General features: G+C 43.7%; 1 protein-coding gene across 7 annotated transcripts in view; it reads right to left on the bottom strand.

Moving 5' to 3' along the window:
• The window catches only part of DRP2 (dystrophin related protein 2), a 37,841-nt gene extending 18,645 nt beyond the window's left edge, over positions 1–19,196 (bottom strand). For 2 of the 7 annotated variants that reach the window (XM_068956789.1, XM_068956792.1), the window contains exons 1-2: positions 18,561–19,196; positions 434–587 (exon numbers count right to left, since the gene is read on the bottom strand). In XM_068956789.1, the coding sequence (XP_068812890.1) occupies positions 434–541 (108 nt within the window). In that variant the 5' untranslated portion in view covers positions 542–587; positions 18,561–19,196. Of the gene's footprint in view, positions 1–433; positions 588–2,312; positions 2,595–8,983; positions 9,100–9,839; positions 10,148–18,560 lie in introns of those variants that run through there. The other 5 variants (XM_068956788.1, XM_068956787.1, XM_068956791.1 and 2 more) reach the window with 5 other exon arrangements.
• Between the last annotated feature and the right edge of the window lie 569 nt (positions 19,197–19,765).

The raw sequence follows: 19,765 nt of genomic DNA, 5'->3' as shown, positions 1-19,765 counted from the left end.
CCTCCTCTGCCTTCTGGTATCTTAGCCCTTAGCATCCATCAGAGGCATATTTCTGAGCTCTTCTCTGCAACCAGAAAGATTAGAAACAAACTTTTTTTTTTTTTTAACAAACAAAAAAAAAATCAACATTCTTCCAAATTTCCAGGAAAAAGTAAACCCAACCAAATATACAGGAACCACTAAAGGTGGCCACCTCTTTTTATAATGCTGAAGGAAGTTTGAAATCCAGCTCTGCAGGTTGTTTTCTCTTGCTCCACTTTGGGAAACTTGGCAGCTATAACACACCAGGAGAGCTAACATTCTCGCTAACTAGAAGCTGATGGGGGGCTGGAGCTAACTGCTAACAGGAACAGAGGAGGTCCTGTTTGGTCTACATACAGACATCTGTGACCATTGCAAGAAGCTGCCATGAGAAAGGCTCCCAGACTCTTACCTGAGACAGCGGGTGGGCAGTTCTGCTGTGCTGCGCCTGGTCTGCAACATGCCACTCAGGACACCGTGGGAGGACAGAGGGCCATTCCTGCACGACCAGGGGCTGCATCAGAACCGATGTTCATGGGGATGCAGACGACTCTGGGCACAAGCACCTGAAATGCAGCATGAGAGCCCCTGGATCAGCTCACACCTCCTCACGGAGATAACCCCTTCCCAGCTGCCCAGTGTGCTTCCTTCATCAAGCATGAAGACTAGGAAGATGCAACTGCATGAAGACCAAGACGAGGCAACTTTTTTTTTTTTTTTTTTTTAATCTTAGCGCTAACATTACAAGTTTTTTCCATATAAATATCCAACTCCTTTTTTGCACCTAGTTATATAATTTGCTTTAACAATATCCTGAGTTAGTGAGTTCCACAGATTGTGTTGCATCTTAAAGGGTTGGGTTTTTTGAACTATAAGAGATGCCCAACAGAGTTTAAAAGCATAGGGGAAAGAAGATCTCGCTGTCCTCAGGGCACTGTCATGACTATTTATGTTTAAACATTTTCAGACACGTTATTTTTCCCTTTTATGTTCAGAAAGAACATTTTCTAGAGTTTCAGTCATCTGTACATGCATCTCACATGATCAGCTACCTCATTATGAGCTCTTACTCATTATGAATTTTAAAATTTACTCTTCTTAGGCAGTTTTTAAAACTGTATGATCCATAAAGCCAGTTAACAGGGGTCCCTTGCCTACTCTACAGATCTGAAACATAACCTCTGGCCAATGCGCTGCTTCTTTTGGTTTTCACTGTAACGGAACTAAAATAGTGAGTATCCCAGTGCCAGCATCATTTCAGCTTTACAGAAAGCCATGAGAAAAAGCCCAGAGAGCATGGTGCAAGGTAATGGTTTACCTGAACTGGACAAATCCCTAGACCGATCATGCAACTGTACATTTAGTCAGTGCCAACACCACAAGAGGAGCTGAGCATAAACAGGTTCACAGCAGGTTGGAGACTTAACATGCAAAAACTGCGAATACTACCCAGGGCCTTGCCCATAAAGGTTCGGCACTTCCAGGGTCAAACAAATTGGCAGCTCAGGAGCGAAGCTTGAGTATTGCCTGTGAAGGGCTAAGATGCAGCGCTGAGGGATTCTGTGATTGCTTTTCTGCTTTTAGAAGCAGACCATCAGCTGGCTCCAGCCACCAGGCCTCACATTAAAGCAGAGGTGGGGCTGCCTGCAAGGTACCGGCAGAGCGATGCTGTTGGAAGAAGGTACGTTGCCTCCTTCACATCCAGCCCACTTGGATCAGCTCAGACACTTAGTGCTTGGTCCTGGCAGGGCAGGAGCAAGAAGCGTGTCCTCCCCAGAGAGCAATTGCAGTGGACAGCCAGGCGAGGAGAAAGCCCCAGGCCCTGGTACACACTGCCCATCTCTTGCACGTTCCCATCCCTCACTCCCTTGCCTGGGCTTTCACTGCCTCTCCCCCCTCCATTACGCACATTAAGAGAGCAGCTTATCCTGTTATGATTTTTTTAATCCCTTAGCAGTTTGTAGAGCCATAATTCTCTCCTCCTCCAGCAGAACAGCCTGTACTGAGCTCTCCAATATGCTGATAATCCCAAGGTCCCATCCTCTACCCTTCCCACCCATTTGCACAAACAAGCATGACAGATTGTGTATCACAGCATCCCCCACCCTTCTCCTGTCACTGGCAGCGTTATCATGACACATTAATGGTTATAAATCCCAGGGTCTTCAGAGCCCCACAATGTCAATGGGGCAAATTCGCTTTGTGTAATTCCAAGGGAGCAGTGGATGAGTTCTGCCTTTGGCAGAAGATACTAACACGCACTACACATGCCTTATTCTGCCAACACTTACCCTATTACGAGGTCTGAGCTGTTGCTGAACATCCAACTAACCTCTAGATGAGGCTAGCCAAGAAATTCTATCTAGTGGAGATAAAATCCTCAGGGCACAGAGAGCTCTTCTGCCTCAAAGGTGCTGTCAGAGGAATCCCACATGGCTGGAAAATTCATGGCATTTTGCTGATGAGATTCTGCAATGTCTCATGGTAACTACCATCCCAAGACCCTCAGTTTCTCTGTGGCACAGAGCAATGTAATTGCTATGAGGCATGCTAGCCAGGCAGGTTCACCCAGCCCCTCTAACAATGGGCACAGGGATACCCTGCTGCCAGCCCTCCCATCATCTCCTACTCCCACCACCAGCGGCAGAGAGGGGGAGCAATTCTAGGAAGGTTGCTCTAATCTTACTGAATTTTGCTCAGAATAAGCCTCCTTGCACAGGGTAGATAGGGCTCTGAAAAAAAGGGGATGCCATGTCCTACAGGTACCTGCATGTAGGATGTGGTAGGTCTCCATGCTCCCTACCAGTATTATGGATAGGAGGCATCATCCACTGCTCCCTTGGAGTTACACAAGGTGAATTTGCCCCATTAACATTCAGCATCTCCTGGGTGCTGGGGTCCTTAATTCCTTGAGCAATGACAAAGTTTGGGAGGACACAGAGCCATGGCACAAGTGAGCAAAAGCCTGTCGGAGGCAGCAGTAGCAGAACAAGAGCTGGAAAGCTGGAAAGCTAAGGCTTTTGCCACTACCTCAAGCATATCCTGTGCAATACCTTGCTCACACAGGAACCTTCCTTACAGGTTTGGTGGAAAGAGCTGAGCTGTTCTTTGCCACTCTGAAATAGCAAAGATAAAGCCAAGATATGGAGAACTCAAAAAAAAAAAAAAAAAAAAAAAAAAAACAACCCGTGGAAGTAACTAAATACAAAGAAAGATACTTAGCGGGAGAGAGAGACAACCAGGAAGTGAGGCACGGCTGCAAGCAAACGCACTACATGTGATCACTTGCCAAATTCCCTGCTATTGAAGGAGCCAGGCAAGGAGAAAAGCTCTTGATTTCTGCTCCTTTGCAGTAGCACACAAAATAGCCCTGGATCTTGCACTTTTACTTTCCAGCTCCAGTATGGTACAGTGTCTGAGCACTGCAGCATGCAGAGTAGATGTGCTGTGGATGCTTCTGGACTAAATGCCTATTGCTTGCTGCCTGTGCTTGTCAAGAACTGAGCTGTATGATCCACCTCGCCTCTCCCACACCAGTGCTCATCCCTGTGAACTCTGCTATTCGTTGATGCTGGAAATCAGGCGTGCTACTGCCAAGTCACAAGGTCAGTGAAAGAAATTTAAACATCGGCAGCTAAAATGGCCTGGCTAAAAATCCACGCCAAATGATTGTAGACATTCAAAGGTTGGTTACCTTTGAGGGGTGGAGGGGAGAGAGAGCACGAAATACAAAGGAGTGTAATTAAGAAAACTCTATCTGACTATCAGAGTAAGGAGGGGGGAAAGGAGGCTACAAAACAGATGATCTGGAGAAGCCAAAAGCTCCATCTCTCTTGATCGTTGAACCAGCTGGACAGAACAGTCTCCTGCAAATCCAGTCCTGTGCCGAGATGCAGCACAGCTTCTTATCAGCTGGAATCCCTCCATAGCTTGGTGCAGCAGGGAAACGTTTTTGCCTGCCATGCCCCAAACGAGGAAGGAAAAGGTATACCATGCTTTCAAAAAGAAAGGTAGTTGTTGATGGAGATCAGCGTGGCCCTGCACGTGTAGTGAGACAGAACCATCTCCCAGGAGCTGAACCAGGGTCACGGTACAAGAATGGCAACCACAGCGCACAGAACAGCGGATCCTGTTGTGCTTGTGTAGAAGCATATGCACAAGGGAATATTAAGCAGCCTAGAGCTTCCCCTTTCCAGATCAGTTCTGGGGCCCTATGAAAACATCATGTTGATGCTGCACTTGCATTAGACTGTAATCACCTCTAGGCCTTGCCACTAGCCCAATGGAGGCTCTAGGAGATGACACCCACTGTACAAACAGCTTTCGCAAGGAAGGAGAAAGCTTACACCTTTCATGGTCACCTTTCATACTCGCCTGGACAAAGGGAACTGCAGGAATCAGCCCCATTCTGTGCAGCCAGAATGCTGCTTTCCACAGCTTATTACACAAAATATTCTTTCTGGCCCTGCCAAGGAGTGGGGAGCCATGTGGCCGGGCACCCACATCATATTCAAAGCTAGGTTGATCCTCTGGGCACATTCCTGTGCAAGAGGGAAAATTCAACCTCTATGTAATGAGGAGCCGGCGAAAATTTCCATGTGAGCTCATCATGAGAAACGGCCTTGTGGTTTACCACAAAGCAGGCACTGAGGCACTCCCCTGCGGTGGAGAGAGCATGGAGCAAAACCTTTCTCGCTAGTGTATATCTCACATGGCACCTGGCCTTTCCTGGAGGTACCTGATCCAGGCACAAAGATCAGATCACTCTAGAAATGCAGTCTCCTTAAAGGTGGGTGATTGCTTGGCATCCTCCAACACCAAAAGCACCCAAAACATGCCTGTGCTCTTAGTACACCTTAAGAAACACAGTGTTACATGTTTCACACTGCTGTGTTACAGCTTCCAAACACATTAGTAACCAAGCCACAACCCTTTAGCCTAGTGATGATCCCCTAGCTGAAAAATAAGGAAGTAAAAAGTCTTGATATTGCATTTCAACAGCCGAATGCTCCTGCACTGAGGAGTACTCAAAACAAAGCGGTTGCCTTTTTCCTCTTCCTGCTTGAGCTGTTCCTTCTACAAAATCAGCACTGGAGAGCCTGGCTCATTGCACTGCTTTCCAAGCTGTCTGACAAAGGCAGCTATAATGGCCCTTGCACAACCAGTTCTGCTTCAGCTCTACAACATCACTTACTGCTCTGCTCAGGGATCTCTGCATTGCTCCTATTTACAGCTCCACGGCAGCAGCAGTGCTGACTGGCTGGAAGGCAGCACTCAAGTACACAGACTGTGACCCATCTTCTGCAGCACCTTCTCCATCCCATGCAAGAGAAAGAACAGCTTACCACAAGAGCGTGCACTGCACAAGAGTATTTCTTCCTTCACCTTTTTAGGTATTGACATCCAGGAGCATAACATTTCACTGTCATTGTTACAAATAGTCCTGATACAACCTCAGATCCAAACTCTCCTAAACGTCAAGGCAATTCGTGTTGTGGGCTAACCTGCATCTCTGCTGTTAACCCCAAGGATCAGGCACCGTTCACGGAAACTAGAATCCGATGCCAGATTTGGTATTTCCAGCTCTCTACTCCCTATAACAACAACAAATAGGTCAAGAAGGTCTCTCTATCACAAGGCTTATGCTTTGAACTACTAATTTCCTCCAAAATGTTCCTTCTAGACTGAAACTTTCCACTTCAGTTCTTGGCCCATAAGGAAAAAATACGGCAACATTATGAGGCAAGGCAGCTCAGCCTTTATCCCATGAGGGGAATGGAAATATAAACACATTCCCTGCTGCTGGAAATGTTAATGACTTTGTTTTTGTTTAACTTACTGAACAAGAGAAGTAATAACATTTGAGCTCAGTATGCTCAGTGTCCTTTAAGGGGAAAGGTGAGAGGCTTGTGGATACTTCAAAGTTCAGCTCCCATGCATATACTAACAAAAGGAGCATTCCCAAGCTGGCAGAGACAGCTAGACTCCCTTGACAGTGTGACAGCATATCCTGTTCCAGAATAAATTGCCTTCCACGTGTATAAATAAATAATTTAAGCCTGGGATCCAGGGCCAGCAGACCTACTTCCCAAGACCTCACCAGGTCAAGGTTTGGTGAGAAGAGGAAGAGAAGGTTTTGCCCTACCAGGACCAAGCTTATAAATAATACACATCTGCCTCCTGGAGCATGGGTCCTTAGTCTCCATCTCTTTACAAAGCAGGAGTAGATAGCCAGACATGCTCCTTAAAATCACTCCACAGTCCCCTGAATCTCACTTGCTCTTTTGTACAAGGAAAGAGGACAGGGACCATCAGCAATATTCCACATGAACGGGCATTTAGAGGCACATCCTCCAAGGGCAGAAAGCCCAGATGCCAAAGCTGCAGCCAGCTTTAGCAGTGCACGTGTTGTGGCACATTGAGCTGACAGGAACCTCCACCTTCTCCCACTGCCTCTCCAGCAGTGCCTGTCCTCACAGGCAGGACAGGACACCTCCTCCTAAGTACCCAGGTCTGCTTCATTAATCATAATGATGAGGCAGCTGTCCTTAAGAAGTAACGCAAAATCTCTGCTGTGTCTGGTAGCAACGCAGCGGTATAGAAGATACTGTATTCACCGAATGCAGGTGAAGTGGGGCACTCTGGCATCTACAGAGTTGCATTATTAAATAACCATTTGGAGTTGGAGCTCATAACCAAAATGAACTTTGAATTCAAGGGATAAATAGGTGGCACCAGTCCTAATAAAGAAGAAGGGTCTCTTCTGCTTGCTCACTCAATCTCAATTTTCCTAGGCAAAAGAATATATATATATATATATATATATATATATATATTTCTATACACACACATACAGTGTCTTCTGTAAAAACTCAAGCTGAAATATTCCACCAATTACATTCTTGCACCAGGAAACAGGGAAGTTGATGTCCCCAGCTGACCAGATGAGTGTGGGTGCCTGCCCATAGCATGGCCATGCAGAACTGACTGTTCCTCACTCTGCTTAAAAATAACTTTGGGCAATTTATTTAGGAAGACTAAAATCTAAAATTCTTTCACAGGCTCTTCCAGCTTCACAAGTGGGTTTTAAGCTGCTGCCCCTAAAAGTCACCTTGCGTAGGAATTCTTCCTATAGCTTCTCCTGCTCCTTCAATTAGGCAAGTAATACAAATAATTATCCTAGTACCTCAGTGACCCAGCTGCAAACACAGCCCCACTGTGTTAGACAGAGAGAAGCTGCTGTCTAACAGACCTGCCAGACAAAAGAAATAGGGAAAGGTGCAAGCATCCTCCCCACCTCACCCAGGGAACAGCAGGGGAGCTGTAACTTGCCTAATGACTGGAAGGAGGTTGCAACAACCTTAAAAATTGAAGCCAGTTCTTCAGAGACTCAGTCATGTTCTGTAGCCTTGAAAACAGGCTATTCAAACTCACTAAAAATCCTGAATCTTGTCTTTGTCTTTCTCTTCTAACAACCTGAGCTCTCCCTTCCCCGCTGTCAGAGACAGGAAACAAGTCTTGCTGCATTGTGGAAAACGCATCATCCATTTGCCATACTATATAAAGGATTAGCAGCGATGGGAAGAGCACGTCAACCACGCAGCGTAAACAAAGGTAACGTTGTGCTAACTTCTGGCTTCCTTGACGCATTTTCTCGTCCTCACTGTTACATTAACATATATTTTTGTGTGCTGAGTGTTCCGTACCCCACCAAAGCACAGCTTTTTAAACTCCCAGCCACAGCAATGAGTTCTCTGGGCTTGTAAGGCAACGCATTTTATAAATGGATTGCGTGCTGCATGAAGTCACATTTCCCTCCTTTTCTTTTCTGAGATGCATTAGAGCTACCTTATTCTTATGCTAGGGAAAACAGTAAAGGAAAAGGGATGGAGCTATTTTGGCTCAACTCTTAAGAACTCAGTTTGATCTTTATACACCTGTGAAAATGAGGTTGTTTGAAGAGTGAATTCTGTCTGCTCAGTACGTCCTGTTACATGAGATTTCCAATTCCACTTTTGTGCTTTTATCATTGGCACCTAGCCTAAAGTGGAAGTCTTGAATGGATTCGTCAGAATAGTATTATAGTCAGAAATTCACTATTCATGTCAAGAACTCAGGGCTTTCGTTTCAATCCATTTACCTAATCCCTTCACTAACCCGTTCTGTTTAGTTTTAAGAAGAGCCACTCCAATCTGAACAACTCCATCTGTGGTCACAGGCTCGGCCATTTTTAGTGATTTATCTGTCTCAGGTACTAACTTGCAGAGAGACTGTCCTCATCTTAATTTCTTTAATTAACAAGAGAACTTGGACACAGCCTTACAACACAACACCCAACTGCCTTCCCACTCCAACGCTCAAGGCACATGTGCTCCTAGACACAGCGCTGCAAAACAAGATAGCTTAAAATTCCCTGGCTATATGCCATTCCCTTTCTGGAGTCCCATTCCACACTTGCTCTTGCCAGAGTCCTGCCTGGCAATCCATGCAGCAGTCAAGTGACACTCTCACCATGTGCAACTGCCCGATCGAACCAAAATCAGGACACACACACACTTGCAGATCTGTCAGGAAAAAGGAATCCCTCCCAACATGACTGAGCCCTACAGCTGGGACTTCACATGGTATATTTGCGTAGGGTACTGTAGTAGAGCAATAAAGGCCATTAATAAGAGTAATAAAGCAAAAATTCTCATGGCTCCAGAGTGATCAGTGAGTGGCAAGAGAGAAGGTGTAAAGGATCTAGTATTAGGGTACAATAAAACATAGACTTAGGAAGGTTTGCCTAGAATTTTTTTCAATGATAAACAAAATCTAATTGTCAAACCTAAGTTTCTCTCATAGCCAGCACAGCATTCAAAAGCACAAGAGCAAACGCTTCTCCCCTTTGCCACAAAGAACAATCTCAGCAAAGAGACCCTGTTAATAAAGTGCCGATAATTTCGCCATCGGAGCTACATGCCTGCCACGCCGTGGAGACGGGAAGACTGAAGGGAAGGGGCTGGACTGGGGACCAGTTAGAATCCGTCGTGCCAAGCAGTACTAAATCTTCATCGACTGCTCCCTCGGCTGCCCTGTCTGGAAAGGAGAGGGAGGCAGAGCGCTCAGCCTTGCAGAGCGGCAAATGTCCCACGTCTCCTATAGATGGTTCTGTAGCAGCTCTGGGCTGCCCTCCTCAAAAGGAAGGTCAGTGGCAACATAAGGCCTTGGGAGAGGAGGAGGAATGAGTGAAAGGGATTGGGAAGAAGCTGGGGGGAGGGAGGGCCAAAACACAAAAGGAGCAAGGATGGACTGGGCAAGGAAGTTAATGAAAAGGGCAGAGCTGGGACTACTGCCCGAGTCCAACTTACTACTCAAAAAATATTTCAGGCTCTGCTTTGCCTGTGGTCTAAACCTTTCAAGAGGATGCTAGAAGGCCACCGTACACCCTGCTTTAAGCAGCCCTTCAGCTCAGCCAAAAACACGGTGAGGATAAATAAGCCTTCGATGTGAACAGAATCAAAGCTAGGGATAACTGGGATGCTTGCTACTGTTGCTTGCCTTGGGAATTTGCATCGCTTGCCATTTCCTGGCCTCTCCCCTGTGGAATCAGTCTTGGCCACCTTTCTCTCTCCCACTGTGTCCCCTCCACCCGTTTTTTTCTTCTCTGCAAGTTTCCTCACCCGCACGTACATGGGCAGTGTTACTGTGAAGGGATATACACATGCACATACGCGCACAAACACAGAGTGTATTTCCGAGGTTAAACATCCTTTGATGTTTTCCCCTTTCCAGCACAGCCAGGATTTGAGTGGGAAACAAATTTTGTCATGGCCTACCTTCCGAGTCCGCCAGGTCTGAAATGCAGGCAGCAGCTGGGCTTCGGGAGCAGGGACTGGGGCTGCCTCTGTGAATCAGCAAAGGAGTCCCTGTGACAGGGATGCATGCTGAGGCTCAGCGCTGCTGTGTGCACGCTCTCACTGTCTCTCCTCCTCCACCGCCCTGTGCTGCTGGGTTGCTATGCAATCATATCACCAGGAGTAACAGCATCTCTCCCAGCCTGGGGAGAGATACCCTTGACTCGGCAAATGCGGGAGGAACAAGGACAATCCCGCAAAGTGCCTGGACCTTCTGGAGGTCCCTTGGCTAGCAATCAATCCAAAGGAGGGGAGGGAGAAGAGCGGAGATGCAAAGAAAGACACACGCATAGGAGGAGGAGGAGACAAAATACACATGGAGGGAGAGAGAAAAGGAGAGAAAGGGAGGAGGGGAGAAATACAAACACACACAAAAGGCGCTGTAGTCTGACCTCCTGAGACCTTACACAGACTGCTGGACTCAGACACGCTTCCTGCTGCTTGCTGATGGCTCTCAACTGTGTTTCAGGGCTGGCAGCTCTCATTTTGTGTTAGGTTCAGCCATGTGTATGCTAGAAAATGCTAGACACATTCACCTTTTTTCTGAACTGCAGTTTGGATGTCTGGCGTGAGATTTAATAACTTTAAATTTAAAATGGGCTATTTTTAAGTTAAGGAGGAAAAATAAGATAACCACTTAATTTTAGATATGCTTCCTATTCTCCTTAAAAGAGGAAAATAAGTAAAAGAAGAGCCAATTCTCAAAGCTGGGGAGAAATTCTGATCCAAGATTTTTTTTTAAATGTCAGGGTATTTTGTCTCAGCTCATCAGAAACAGAAGGATTTGAGTTGCTAACTTGGCTGAGGACACAAGCAGACCTAGAGTTTGGATTCCAGTCCGTACATAACAAATAGCTTGCAATTCTTTAGGTCCCTCCACCCAGGAGTTTCAAACTCTGTTCGAGATGTCAGTGACATTATTCCCACCTTATATAAAAGAAAATAAACAGAGTTTGGAAAATTAAAACTCAGGAAACACCAACTTCATGATCTTCTTCAGAACAACTTTTAAGGAGCTCTAGCCCTTATCTCCTCAGGGCTCACAAAATAAGGATGTTAATTTTCCACTCATATAGTCATGTTCTACAGAAATATCACTGCTTTCACAGTCCCTCTGTTTACAAAGGGCATCCATTTTCATATGTTTAGTCCCCAAAACTGGTAATCCTACTGTAACTCAAAATGAAGATCCAAGACGCCCCTCCTGCAGCAATGGAAGACACCATTGGCAAACCATTCCCAGTGGCACATGGCCTTCTGTGGGCTATATATTGACATATATTGGACAAGAAATGCTATCGCATAGAGCAGCAGTGCCCAACCTACCTCAGTTACCCACTGCCATGGTCAGTGAGGTCAGAAGGTGAAGTTTACATTGCAGTCAGTTTGGGGACCTTTATAGAACAAAATTTTTTCTAATCCCACAACACTGTTGGAAGGTGGATACAAACAGGATCAGAAGCCTTTCTAGGTCACCAGTTTAGATCCAGAGAAGGCAGTCAAAATATATCTGATCTTCAGTAAAACACTTTTTGGGACAGTCCTCAAGAAACCAATGTGCTCGTCACAGCGGTACCAGCTAGAAGCCCCAGCACAGGAGTTGCCAGCTCCAAGGAACCTTTCCTTTCTTCCCAGGTAAGTGAACGAAGAGTCAGGAGCAGAGTCCATGAACACATAACGAGGCAAGACGTGAAGAAACGTCACATGACTATATTGAAATGGGACCCGAGTACGAACCCAAGATGTGTACACACTTCACATCTGCTTTTAAAAGCTGCTTCAGTAGCTTCTATTTCCACAACAGTTGTAGTGAGGCAACAAAATTCTCGCTCTGAAAAGCCATATTTAAACAAAAAAGACTAGGTAAGGATAGGAAGGCAGAACAGAACCGAGTTTCTTCTGGGCTATTTTTATGCATACATACACAGACACAAATAATAAGTCCTAGGTTAACTAAGGAGAACGGAGGGGAAGAAAGAGTCCTGTATTAGAAGAACTATCCAAGCAGTTCCAAACACACCATTCAACAGACAGACAACCAAATCAAACTGCAGCATACATCTGTCATCAACGGTACAAGGGACATGACAACACAGCTAAACAAAGCGAGTATGTATCAAGCCTAGTTACACATGCACATGAGACAGAGCACAGCACAAAGACATTAACAGACAGCATGGACCACAAAAATAAGGTACTTTGCAGTACATGCATCCTAAATCATTGATAGTTTAGGGACAGCAAAAAGAAGCAAGAAAAAATTTTATGTCAGTTTAGTTTAAATTTTGAGACAAAACAGAATCTCTGGGGAAGGAGTTGCTTTCATAGCTGGGAGCATCATCCTTGTCCCCCTGGTACCTCGTGTTTCAAGAATATAACTAGCACAAACAGCCTAGCACTTCAGAACTCAAAGGAAATCAGGAAAATAAAGTCAGATTTGTCATAAATGCACCCTTTCATGTAAACACTCCAACTGTGTACAGCGTATGGGAAAGTTTATGAGAAGAGATGCCAAGTTTTATACGCTTTGACTTCTGAAGATAACTTAATCTCACAAGGAACTTCAAGAATTCAGCTTCCAAAAGACACAGTGGTGCCTACTGCATGCCTTTGCCCAACAGCACATTTCAGACTTTTTAGGTTTTACTAAACAGTAAAGGCATGTCTTGTTAGCACAACTACAAATCTGCACATACTCAAGAGAGACATTCCAATACGCAAAATGCTAAATACAACATACAAATATACAATAGATAAATTTGAGCCAGGTTTTACACGACATGAGAGTGAAAGTGAAGTCAAATTCTGATTTACATCAGTATAACTCTATTTAAAACGACGGAGTTTAAGTCAATTTAAATCACTGAAACAGATTCCAATTTACACTTATGAAATCAAAATCAGCCATGCTGAATAAACATACAAATCTACAAACTACAAAACATGCCGAATACAAATGCATGCAACCTGAAAACGCCTGGTGAAAGCTGCGCTATATGAAGACACATTAACATTACCTTAGTATGAAAATGAAAAAATAGAAATAAGAGCTGCGTATGGCCTGACCTCAAAGTCTTTATTACTTCTCTGTGCTCAAAGCCAATATTAATTTTGGCCAGATGGCTCTTAAGCTGGAACATCCATAACGCTAAGTATCTTGTATTACTAACCAATAACAACATTAACTGAAATTCTAGCATTCCCACCTTCAAGACAACACCTTCAGCTGTCGATATAGTTTAAGGCTATTACTTTCGACTGTTTCGTTTCCCATATCTCCCTCTTGTTACTTGCTCTTCTAAAACAGTCTTTATCTCAGAGAATTGCTTTCTGAAATGCAGCCTCCCTCTCCTCAAATACTGCAACTTCCTTCGTTTGTAATCTCACGTCTCCTGAAAGATGAGGATCATCATCTTATTTGTACTGAAGAGGAGGAAATGTTGTTGCCACCCTTCGCAAAATTCACCAGATTCTTTCCCTTACTGACTTAAGCACAGAATCCTCCCCTCCTGCTCCCCGCAATTATTGATGTGTGGATTAACCAAACTTCCTTCAAAATAATCCTTCTTCTCTTTAAAAATAATATCCTCAAAACAGACATCTTTGTTCCTATTCCTGTATTTCCATAATGGGAGGAAGAACTTTCTCTTTTTTGTTTTATAACTACAAAGATGCTAAGACCCTCTTCAGAACTCGCATATTCCTTCTTAGCTCCCGCTTGCGTTAATGAAATATCAGGCTCGGAGTCAGAGGTCAGTTTAATTTGCAACTCTGCCATTAGGCTGCCAAGGAAGCTAGAACAGATCACAAAAACTCTCTCTCCTGCTTCCGAATCTGAGAGATGTCACTAACAATGGTAGGGAGCATTTCCTGGGCACTTTGGGATCTAGTGATGAAAGCACTGTGCAAGAGACAGGTATCATTTTTATTACTTCCATAATTTTTCAGTTTTTCTTGATTCAAATATCCTGAAACTATTTATAAAACATGCTAAATCACCAGGATAACATACTTCTGAATTAAAGCCAAGGAACCAACCTAGGAACCAACTGTTAGACAACATAGTCTACAGAGGTTTAGCATCCATGCAGAGAAGGGATGCTGATTCATTTTGCCTATATAGAAATGCATTGATTTAGAGCATAAGAATGGGAGAGAAGTTTGGGATCGTGATTTGTTCCAATTAAAGTATTTTAAAAGAACGATACTGTATTCTTGGGAAAGAAGTCTAGAGAGCGGATTGCGATAGGAAGAAGATTATGATTTACTAGTGCGGAATAAATTCTCAATAATCTCTCATATAGGGCACTGCTGTGAACATGGAGAATGCAAAGTGAAGAAAGGCTGCAGAGAGCACAGCACAGCAGCAGTGAGGAAGGCAGCAGTTTAGAGCATGTTCACGTGTCTGTATTCAATCGATCTTTGGCTTGCACATAAAGCACTGCAGCGTTTTGTCAAGCAACCTTTGATGAGAAACCCACATGACATTGCAAGCCGAAAAGCAGCTGGTGGAGCCTGGTGGGCTTAATTCCTAAACTAGGGCTGGAGAAGCTGTTGGAGATCATGAAGTTCCTACATACAGAAACAAGTCATTGATATCCTAACAGCCTCCAAATCCCAAATTGAATGCATATGCCTCCTGCTAAAACAGACAGAGCTAAATATTGACTGAGAATATATGTTAAAGTGTATACTTGCTAAAAAGAGAATAGAGGAATAGATTTAAAAAAAAAAAAAGAACTCTTTCTCTAGAGCCGTACACTCACAGTGTATTTGTGTATCCAGCTGCTGGAGAATGGTGAAAGGCTTGCAAGCAGGAAAACTGTACCTGATGGCTTGAAGGAATCCTGTTTATCTCTGAGATCCTACAAAGACCTGCTTTCCAGGGACACACGACTCCATCATCTGGGTCTCCTCCTAACTGAGGTAACAGATGGGACTCTGAATTCTGGCACAGACATCCTCGTCAAAATGACAGTAATACGGTTTTGATGCAGGACCATTGATCACACTGGTTACGCTGTGCCTACCTGCAAATGCAAAGCTAGAGAGAACAGATCGCATGCAGAGGGACAGATCTGCCCAGTTCCAGTACATTAGGTAGGCAAGCATGCTTGTGAGTAGAGCACAAAGTGCCCATTTTCACAAGGAAGGAAGGAAGCTCTAAATTCAGCTTGAAGAGAGTCAGGAATGGTTGCCCAAACATCTGCCATACAGTTCCTTCATTTGTCTAAATAACTGATGTCAAGCAAATAATTGCACCTCCTTCGGCAGTATCAGTAAGCACAAAATTTTTCCAAGCACAGATTCTACCTTGCCTACCATTAGTATCAAAATGCGTAGAAAAACAGCAGGGTACTTTCTAAAAGCATGATACCTGGGGTGAGAAGGAAGAATCGGTAGGCAATTCATATAAGCAGACAGTTACCATGCATTCAGAAATAGAATGAATCTCCCTTTTCATTTGTTGCTGCGTAAGGATTAAAAAAGCCCTTCCTGAATGAGAAATGAGAAAGACTATAGCGGAGAGAGGAAACCTTTTTGGAGCAAAGAGCACCAAAAGAACAAGGGCTGGGTGTGAAGAGTGCAACAGAATTTGGGGCAGGGACGAAGAAAGAAAGAAAAAAAAAAAGAAGAGAGAAAAATGGAAAGAAAAAAATGATAGGAAAGAAAGTAAAGACATGCAGGAGAAAAGGGGAGGGAAGTGTTTTCAGGGACCTTTCTGCTCTTCAAAGGCTGTCAACATGTTTATGCTGTGCCTTTCCATCCCCCTCCCTATTTACTGGGCTTTACACACAAAGGAGCAGAAAAACGATCACAGAGGAGCTGCTGAAGATTCACTTAGACACAGAACAGAGGTGCCCTAAGAGAAAGGAAACTGCTTAGTGATCCGTATACAATGAACCATGATGGGAATGTTACAGGCCTAGAAAGTCTAAAGAGAGGGTTGGGAGAAAAGCTGCAGAGAGCAGCCTCTTCCTGGAGAGATCACACTCCAGACTTGCAGGCAGTACAGACACTGGAGGAAAGCAAGTCGCACTGCATGAGGATACAGCCTACATTATATACATATATATATATAAAAATGTAGCCAAGAAGCTTAATCCTGTATATTTACTGTATTAAGGGAAGAGTCCAAATGATGTAGGCAGAGAGTAAAATTTTCAGAAGTGTTTGTTATGACTTGCATCTACACATAGTACCTGAGACTCAGGGCTCAGGAACCTAGCCACGTTACAGTGACTTAATATCACATCCCCTAACCTGTACTACAACGGTCCATTTTGTGTCACATTTCAGATGGGTACCAGAGTCTGGCTGATGCACGTTAACTCATTAAAGCTGCAAGAATGGGATCACGTGTCTGAGCTTACAGATTTCTAAATGCTGCCAAGGCTAAAAACCTATTTAGAGCCTGTGTAAAGTACCTGCAGCTTTTTTTGAAGACTGACTACTTGAACCTATATGCTTGTAAAAGATTTTAGTCAGTTTGAAAATGGAATTTAGACACCAAAGTAATTAAGGCATTTTAAAAACAATCTTACCTTCTCCTACGGAGGCTTTTTACTCCTACAAGGCAGGAAACTACTGCTTCATTTCTCTGCTTCGTATCACAAGATATGCACCTTATTGAAGTCACCAAGATATTTATGCACATCGGTGCCTGCCTTGCCAGCTATAAATACTTGGAAACTACTGGGGCAGGTCTACCAACTGAATACAGATCTCAGGAATCCTGTGCGTAACACCACACCACCATATGCTTTTATTATCTTTTTAGTCAAAAGGAAAATTTGGCAAAATCAAGCCAGCATCAGATCAGAACCATTACTTTTGTTCATAAAAGCAGCGCTTTAATAAGAGATAGTCATTGCTGCAACAGAAGTCATCTTTCCTAGAAGGAAATATCTGGAGACTTTACTCTTTCAAGATATGCATCCTCCAGAGCAAGCTCGTTACCAGTATTTGTTGTTTGTCACCCAGACTAGATGTCTCCTCTAACAGAACAGCAAATAAAGCTCCCTCACACTCTCTCAGGAGCCACACTGCTACAGATGAAAGGAGTCCACTGCATATTATTAACAACACATTATTAGAACGTCTAGCACCCCAGCCAGAGAGCAGAGTTTCACTGTGCTAAAGATTCTGTAGAGAAAATGAACTCTTAGCCGGGTCAGATTCCTCAGTTTCCTTTTTTCTTTTCTGCTGTGTGCAAAGATTTGAGATAAAACATTTCGTCACAGTGACCGGGAGCTGACGGACCACCCTAGAGCTTTAACTCAAAGACAAAGGAAGCCGAGTGAGGAGACAGTGGTACAAGAGTTTAAATCTTATTGACAAAGGCTACTGAAGGGAATTTTACGTTGGTACCAGTTAAACGTTATTAGAAGGGTGCAGAAGCACACATATTGGCAGTTGTTAGAGCGGCAATACAAGCCTCAGAGGTTTGATTTTCTGAGTGGCTACAGCTGTACCACCTTCTAAATCCTTGGGTCCTGATTTATTCATGGCATTAGGAATGCAAAATGCAAGCAGAGGGAAGTAGGCCAACAAGAGAATAGAAAGCAGGGACACAGAGGAACCAGTTTCTTCATTCCAGCTGAAAACAGGTTGAAATTGTTAACTCTTTCAGAGCAAGCTGTCTCTGAAAGGGCAACACTGCCTGATGAATAAAGATGCACGAATGAATCCCTACAAAATAAAGTCTTGATTAACAGAAACATAATACAAACATGGCTTCAGAAAAATAATTCAACTTCAGCCTGAAGCATGTGTGGTTTCAGAAGCATTACGTTCAGGGCAATGTGTCTGCAGTGGAGGGGTTAATGGCTCTGGTTCTGTGAACTGTGGACCAGATGTTCAGCTGGTGCAACTCAACATAGCTCCTTTAGAAGTCAGTGGAGCTATGCCAGTTTACCCCAGATAAGGTTCTGGGCCTGTACTTTGAAATCCTATCTAACACCTGCTTAGAGATTTTCCTAAAGGGAAAGGCCTCACTGTTTGGTATCACCTAAACAGACTACTAGAAAAGCTGCAGAATGCAGGTCAGAGCTAAAACGACTGCTGCCCTGGCCTGCTTGTGGTATTATGAATCCCCTAAATTGAAAGCACATAGAAGTCTCTAGGGAAGGAAGAACACACAGCTATTGGAGCAAATCAACATTGACTTATGGGAACGCACAGGACACAAAACAGCATTCCCCGAGATCAGCAGAACCTTAGAAGTTGGGACACAGAAACAGCATCCCCTAGAAAGAAAAAACACTCGCAGGAGACTCAACTGATATGAAAGCATGCACTTTCCTTCTAGAGAAAACCTATCAAAGCTTTAGGAGGGGGAAAAAAAAGTAACAAGTGAAGATAAAGAACAATTTAAATGTTAAAAACGTTTACAGGCACATTAAAAATTTTTTTTGTTGTTTAAAGAGTGAATTATGTCACATATAATTACCGCAGGGAGAGGCTACAGGCCTGACCTGAACTTAAACATTCTGGGGTGCTGCATGCAGCATTGTTTCTACTGAATTGTACCTCAAGACAGTTGTTTCTGCTGCACTTTAACGGTGAATACATACACCAGGCATCTGACAAAGAGCAGGAAAGGGCACTATAGGCACATTATTAATTTCTTTTGTCACTTACCAGAAAACGGATGGGGCTAGACAGTCTCCATTTCAGTCCTCAGAGCAGATGCTATGGTCAGCATGCCTTCACCTTGGATTTTCCTGGGGCTGACAATCTCTCCAGTCCTACTCCTATACAGAATCCCAGTGTAGCAATACAGAAGTACAAGTCTTCGGATAAGTTTGGCCAACATTTGAAGATAACTGTATGATGTAAGGATGAAGGCTAAGGATGTTTAAGGAATGTAGTGTGCAAGTTTTCCAGCATAAGCCCTAGCATTTCTCAGATTTTTCTGAAAAGAGAACTGTTTCACAGAGGCATGATAAAAGCAATTACATAGTGCTAGCTCTCCTCATTGAGTCCTTAGCTGAAACAGGAATATAAGAAGGAGTCTAACAACTAAGAGGTGACACATTATGATAGCGATTGCCGGCCAGTGGTGTTGGGGAGGTGGATGCTGGGATAGTCCCAAACTATGAAGCACTGACCCAGTCCAAAATAGCAATACCACCCTTTGAAAGAGATAATTCGCAATGTTAGGGCCACACTTAGAATCATATCCAGTCGGGTGAATCTGTAAGCAGTAGAGTTGCCTCTGCAATGAGAAAGTATAATCTGGATTTTTGAAAATCTGTTTCTCTCAACAGAAATCACCAAGCAGCTTCTACATTAGCCAGAATAACATAGCCAGATGCGAAAGAAAAGGTATTTTCTTCTAAGCAAATCTCCCTGCAAGAACTGCAAAGAGTGGAAGATAGCCAGTGCACTGATTGAATAAGAGAGAGAGAGGAAATGGGAACAAGCACCTTCAATGAGGCTGAAATCTTGAAGACACGGAAGAGTTCAGTGTTGAATTCCAATAAGATCCTATCCACCATGAGTTAACTTCTCAGAAGAAAAAAAAATTATTTTGTCAGAGTTATTTTCAAAGTCTTCAATGAAAGATTTTCTTATTCTCTGGAGAGACAGATATGATTCCTAAAAGTCACGTAGGATCTATGAAGAATAAGGTACCCAACAGCCATTGCTATCATGTTAAATATATACGTATAAATATATATATACAAAAATATATATACATATATGTATGCATGTTTGCATATATTTATCAGATCAACTGTCTGAGTTGAAAAGTGTGACAAGTCTACAAAACCTGGAGCCCATATGATTTTAAGAGGGGGAAGAAACCATTAATATCTTTCATATCCTTAGTGACTCTGGAG

The sequence above is a fragment of the Struthio camelus genome, chromosome 11, assembly GCF_040807025.1.
Source record: "Struthio camelus isolate bStrCam1 chromosome 11, bStrCam1.hap1, whole genome shotgun sequence".
Lineage (NCBI taxonomy): Eukaryota > Metazoa > Chordata > Aves > Struthioniformes > Struthionidae > Struthio > Struthio camelus.
The sequence above is the reverse complement of the archived record's forward strand: the minus strand, read 5'-3'. Positions and strand labels throughout refer to the sequence as shown.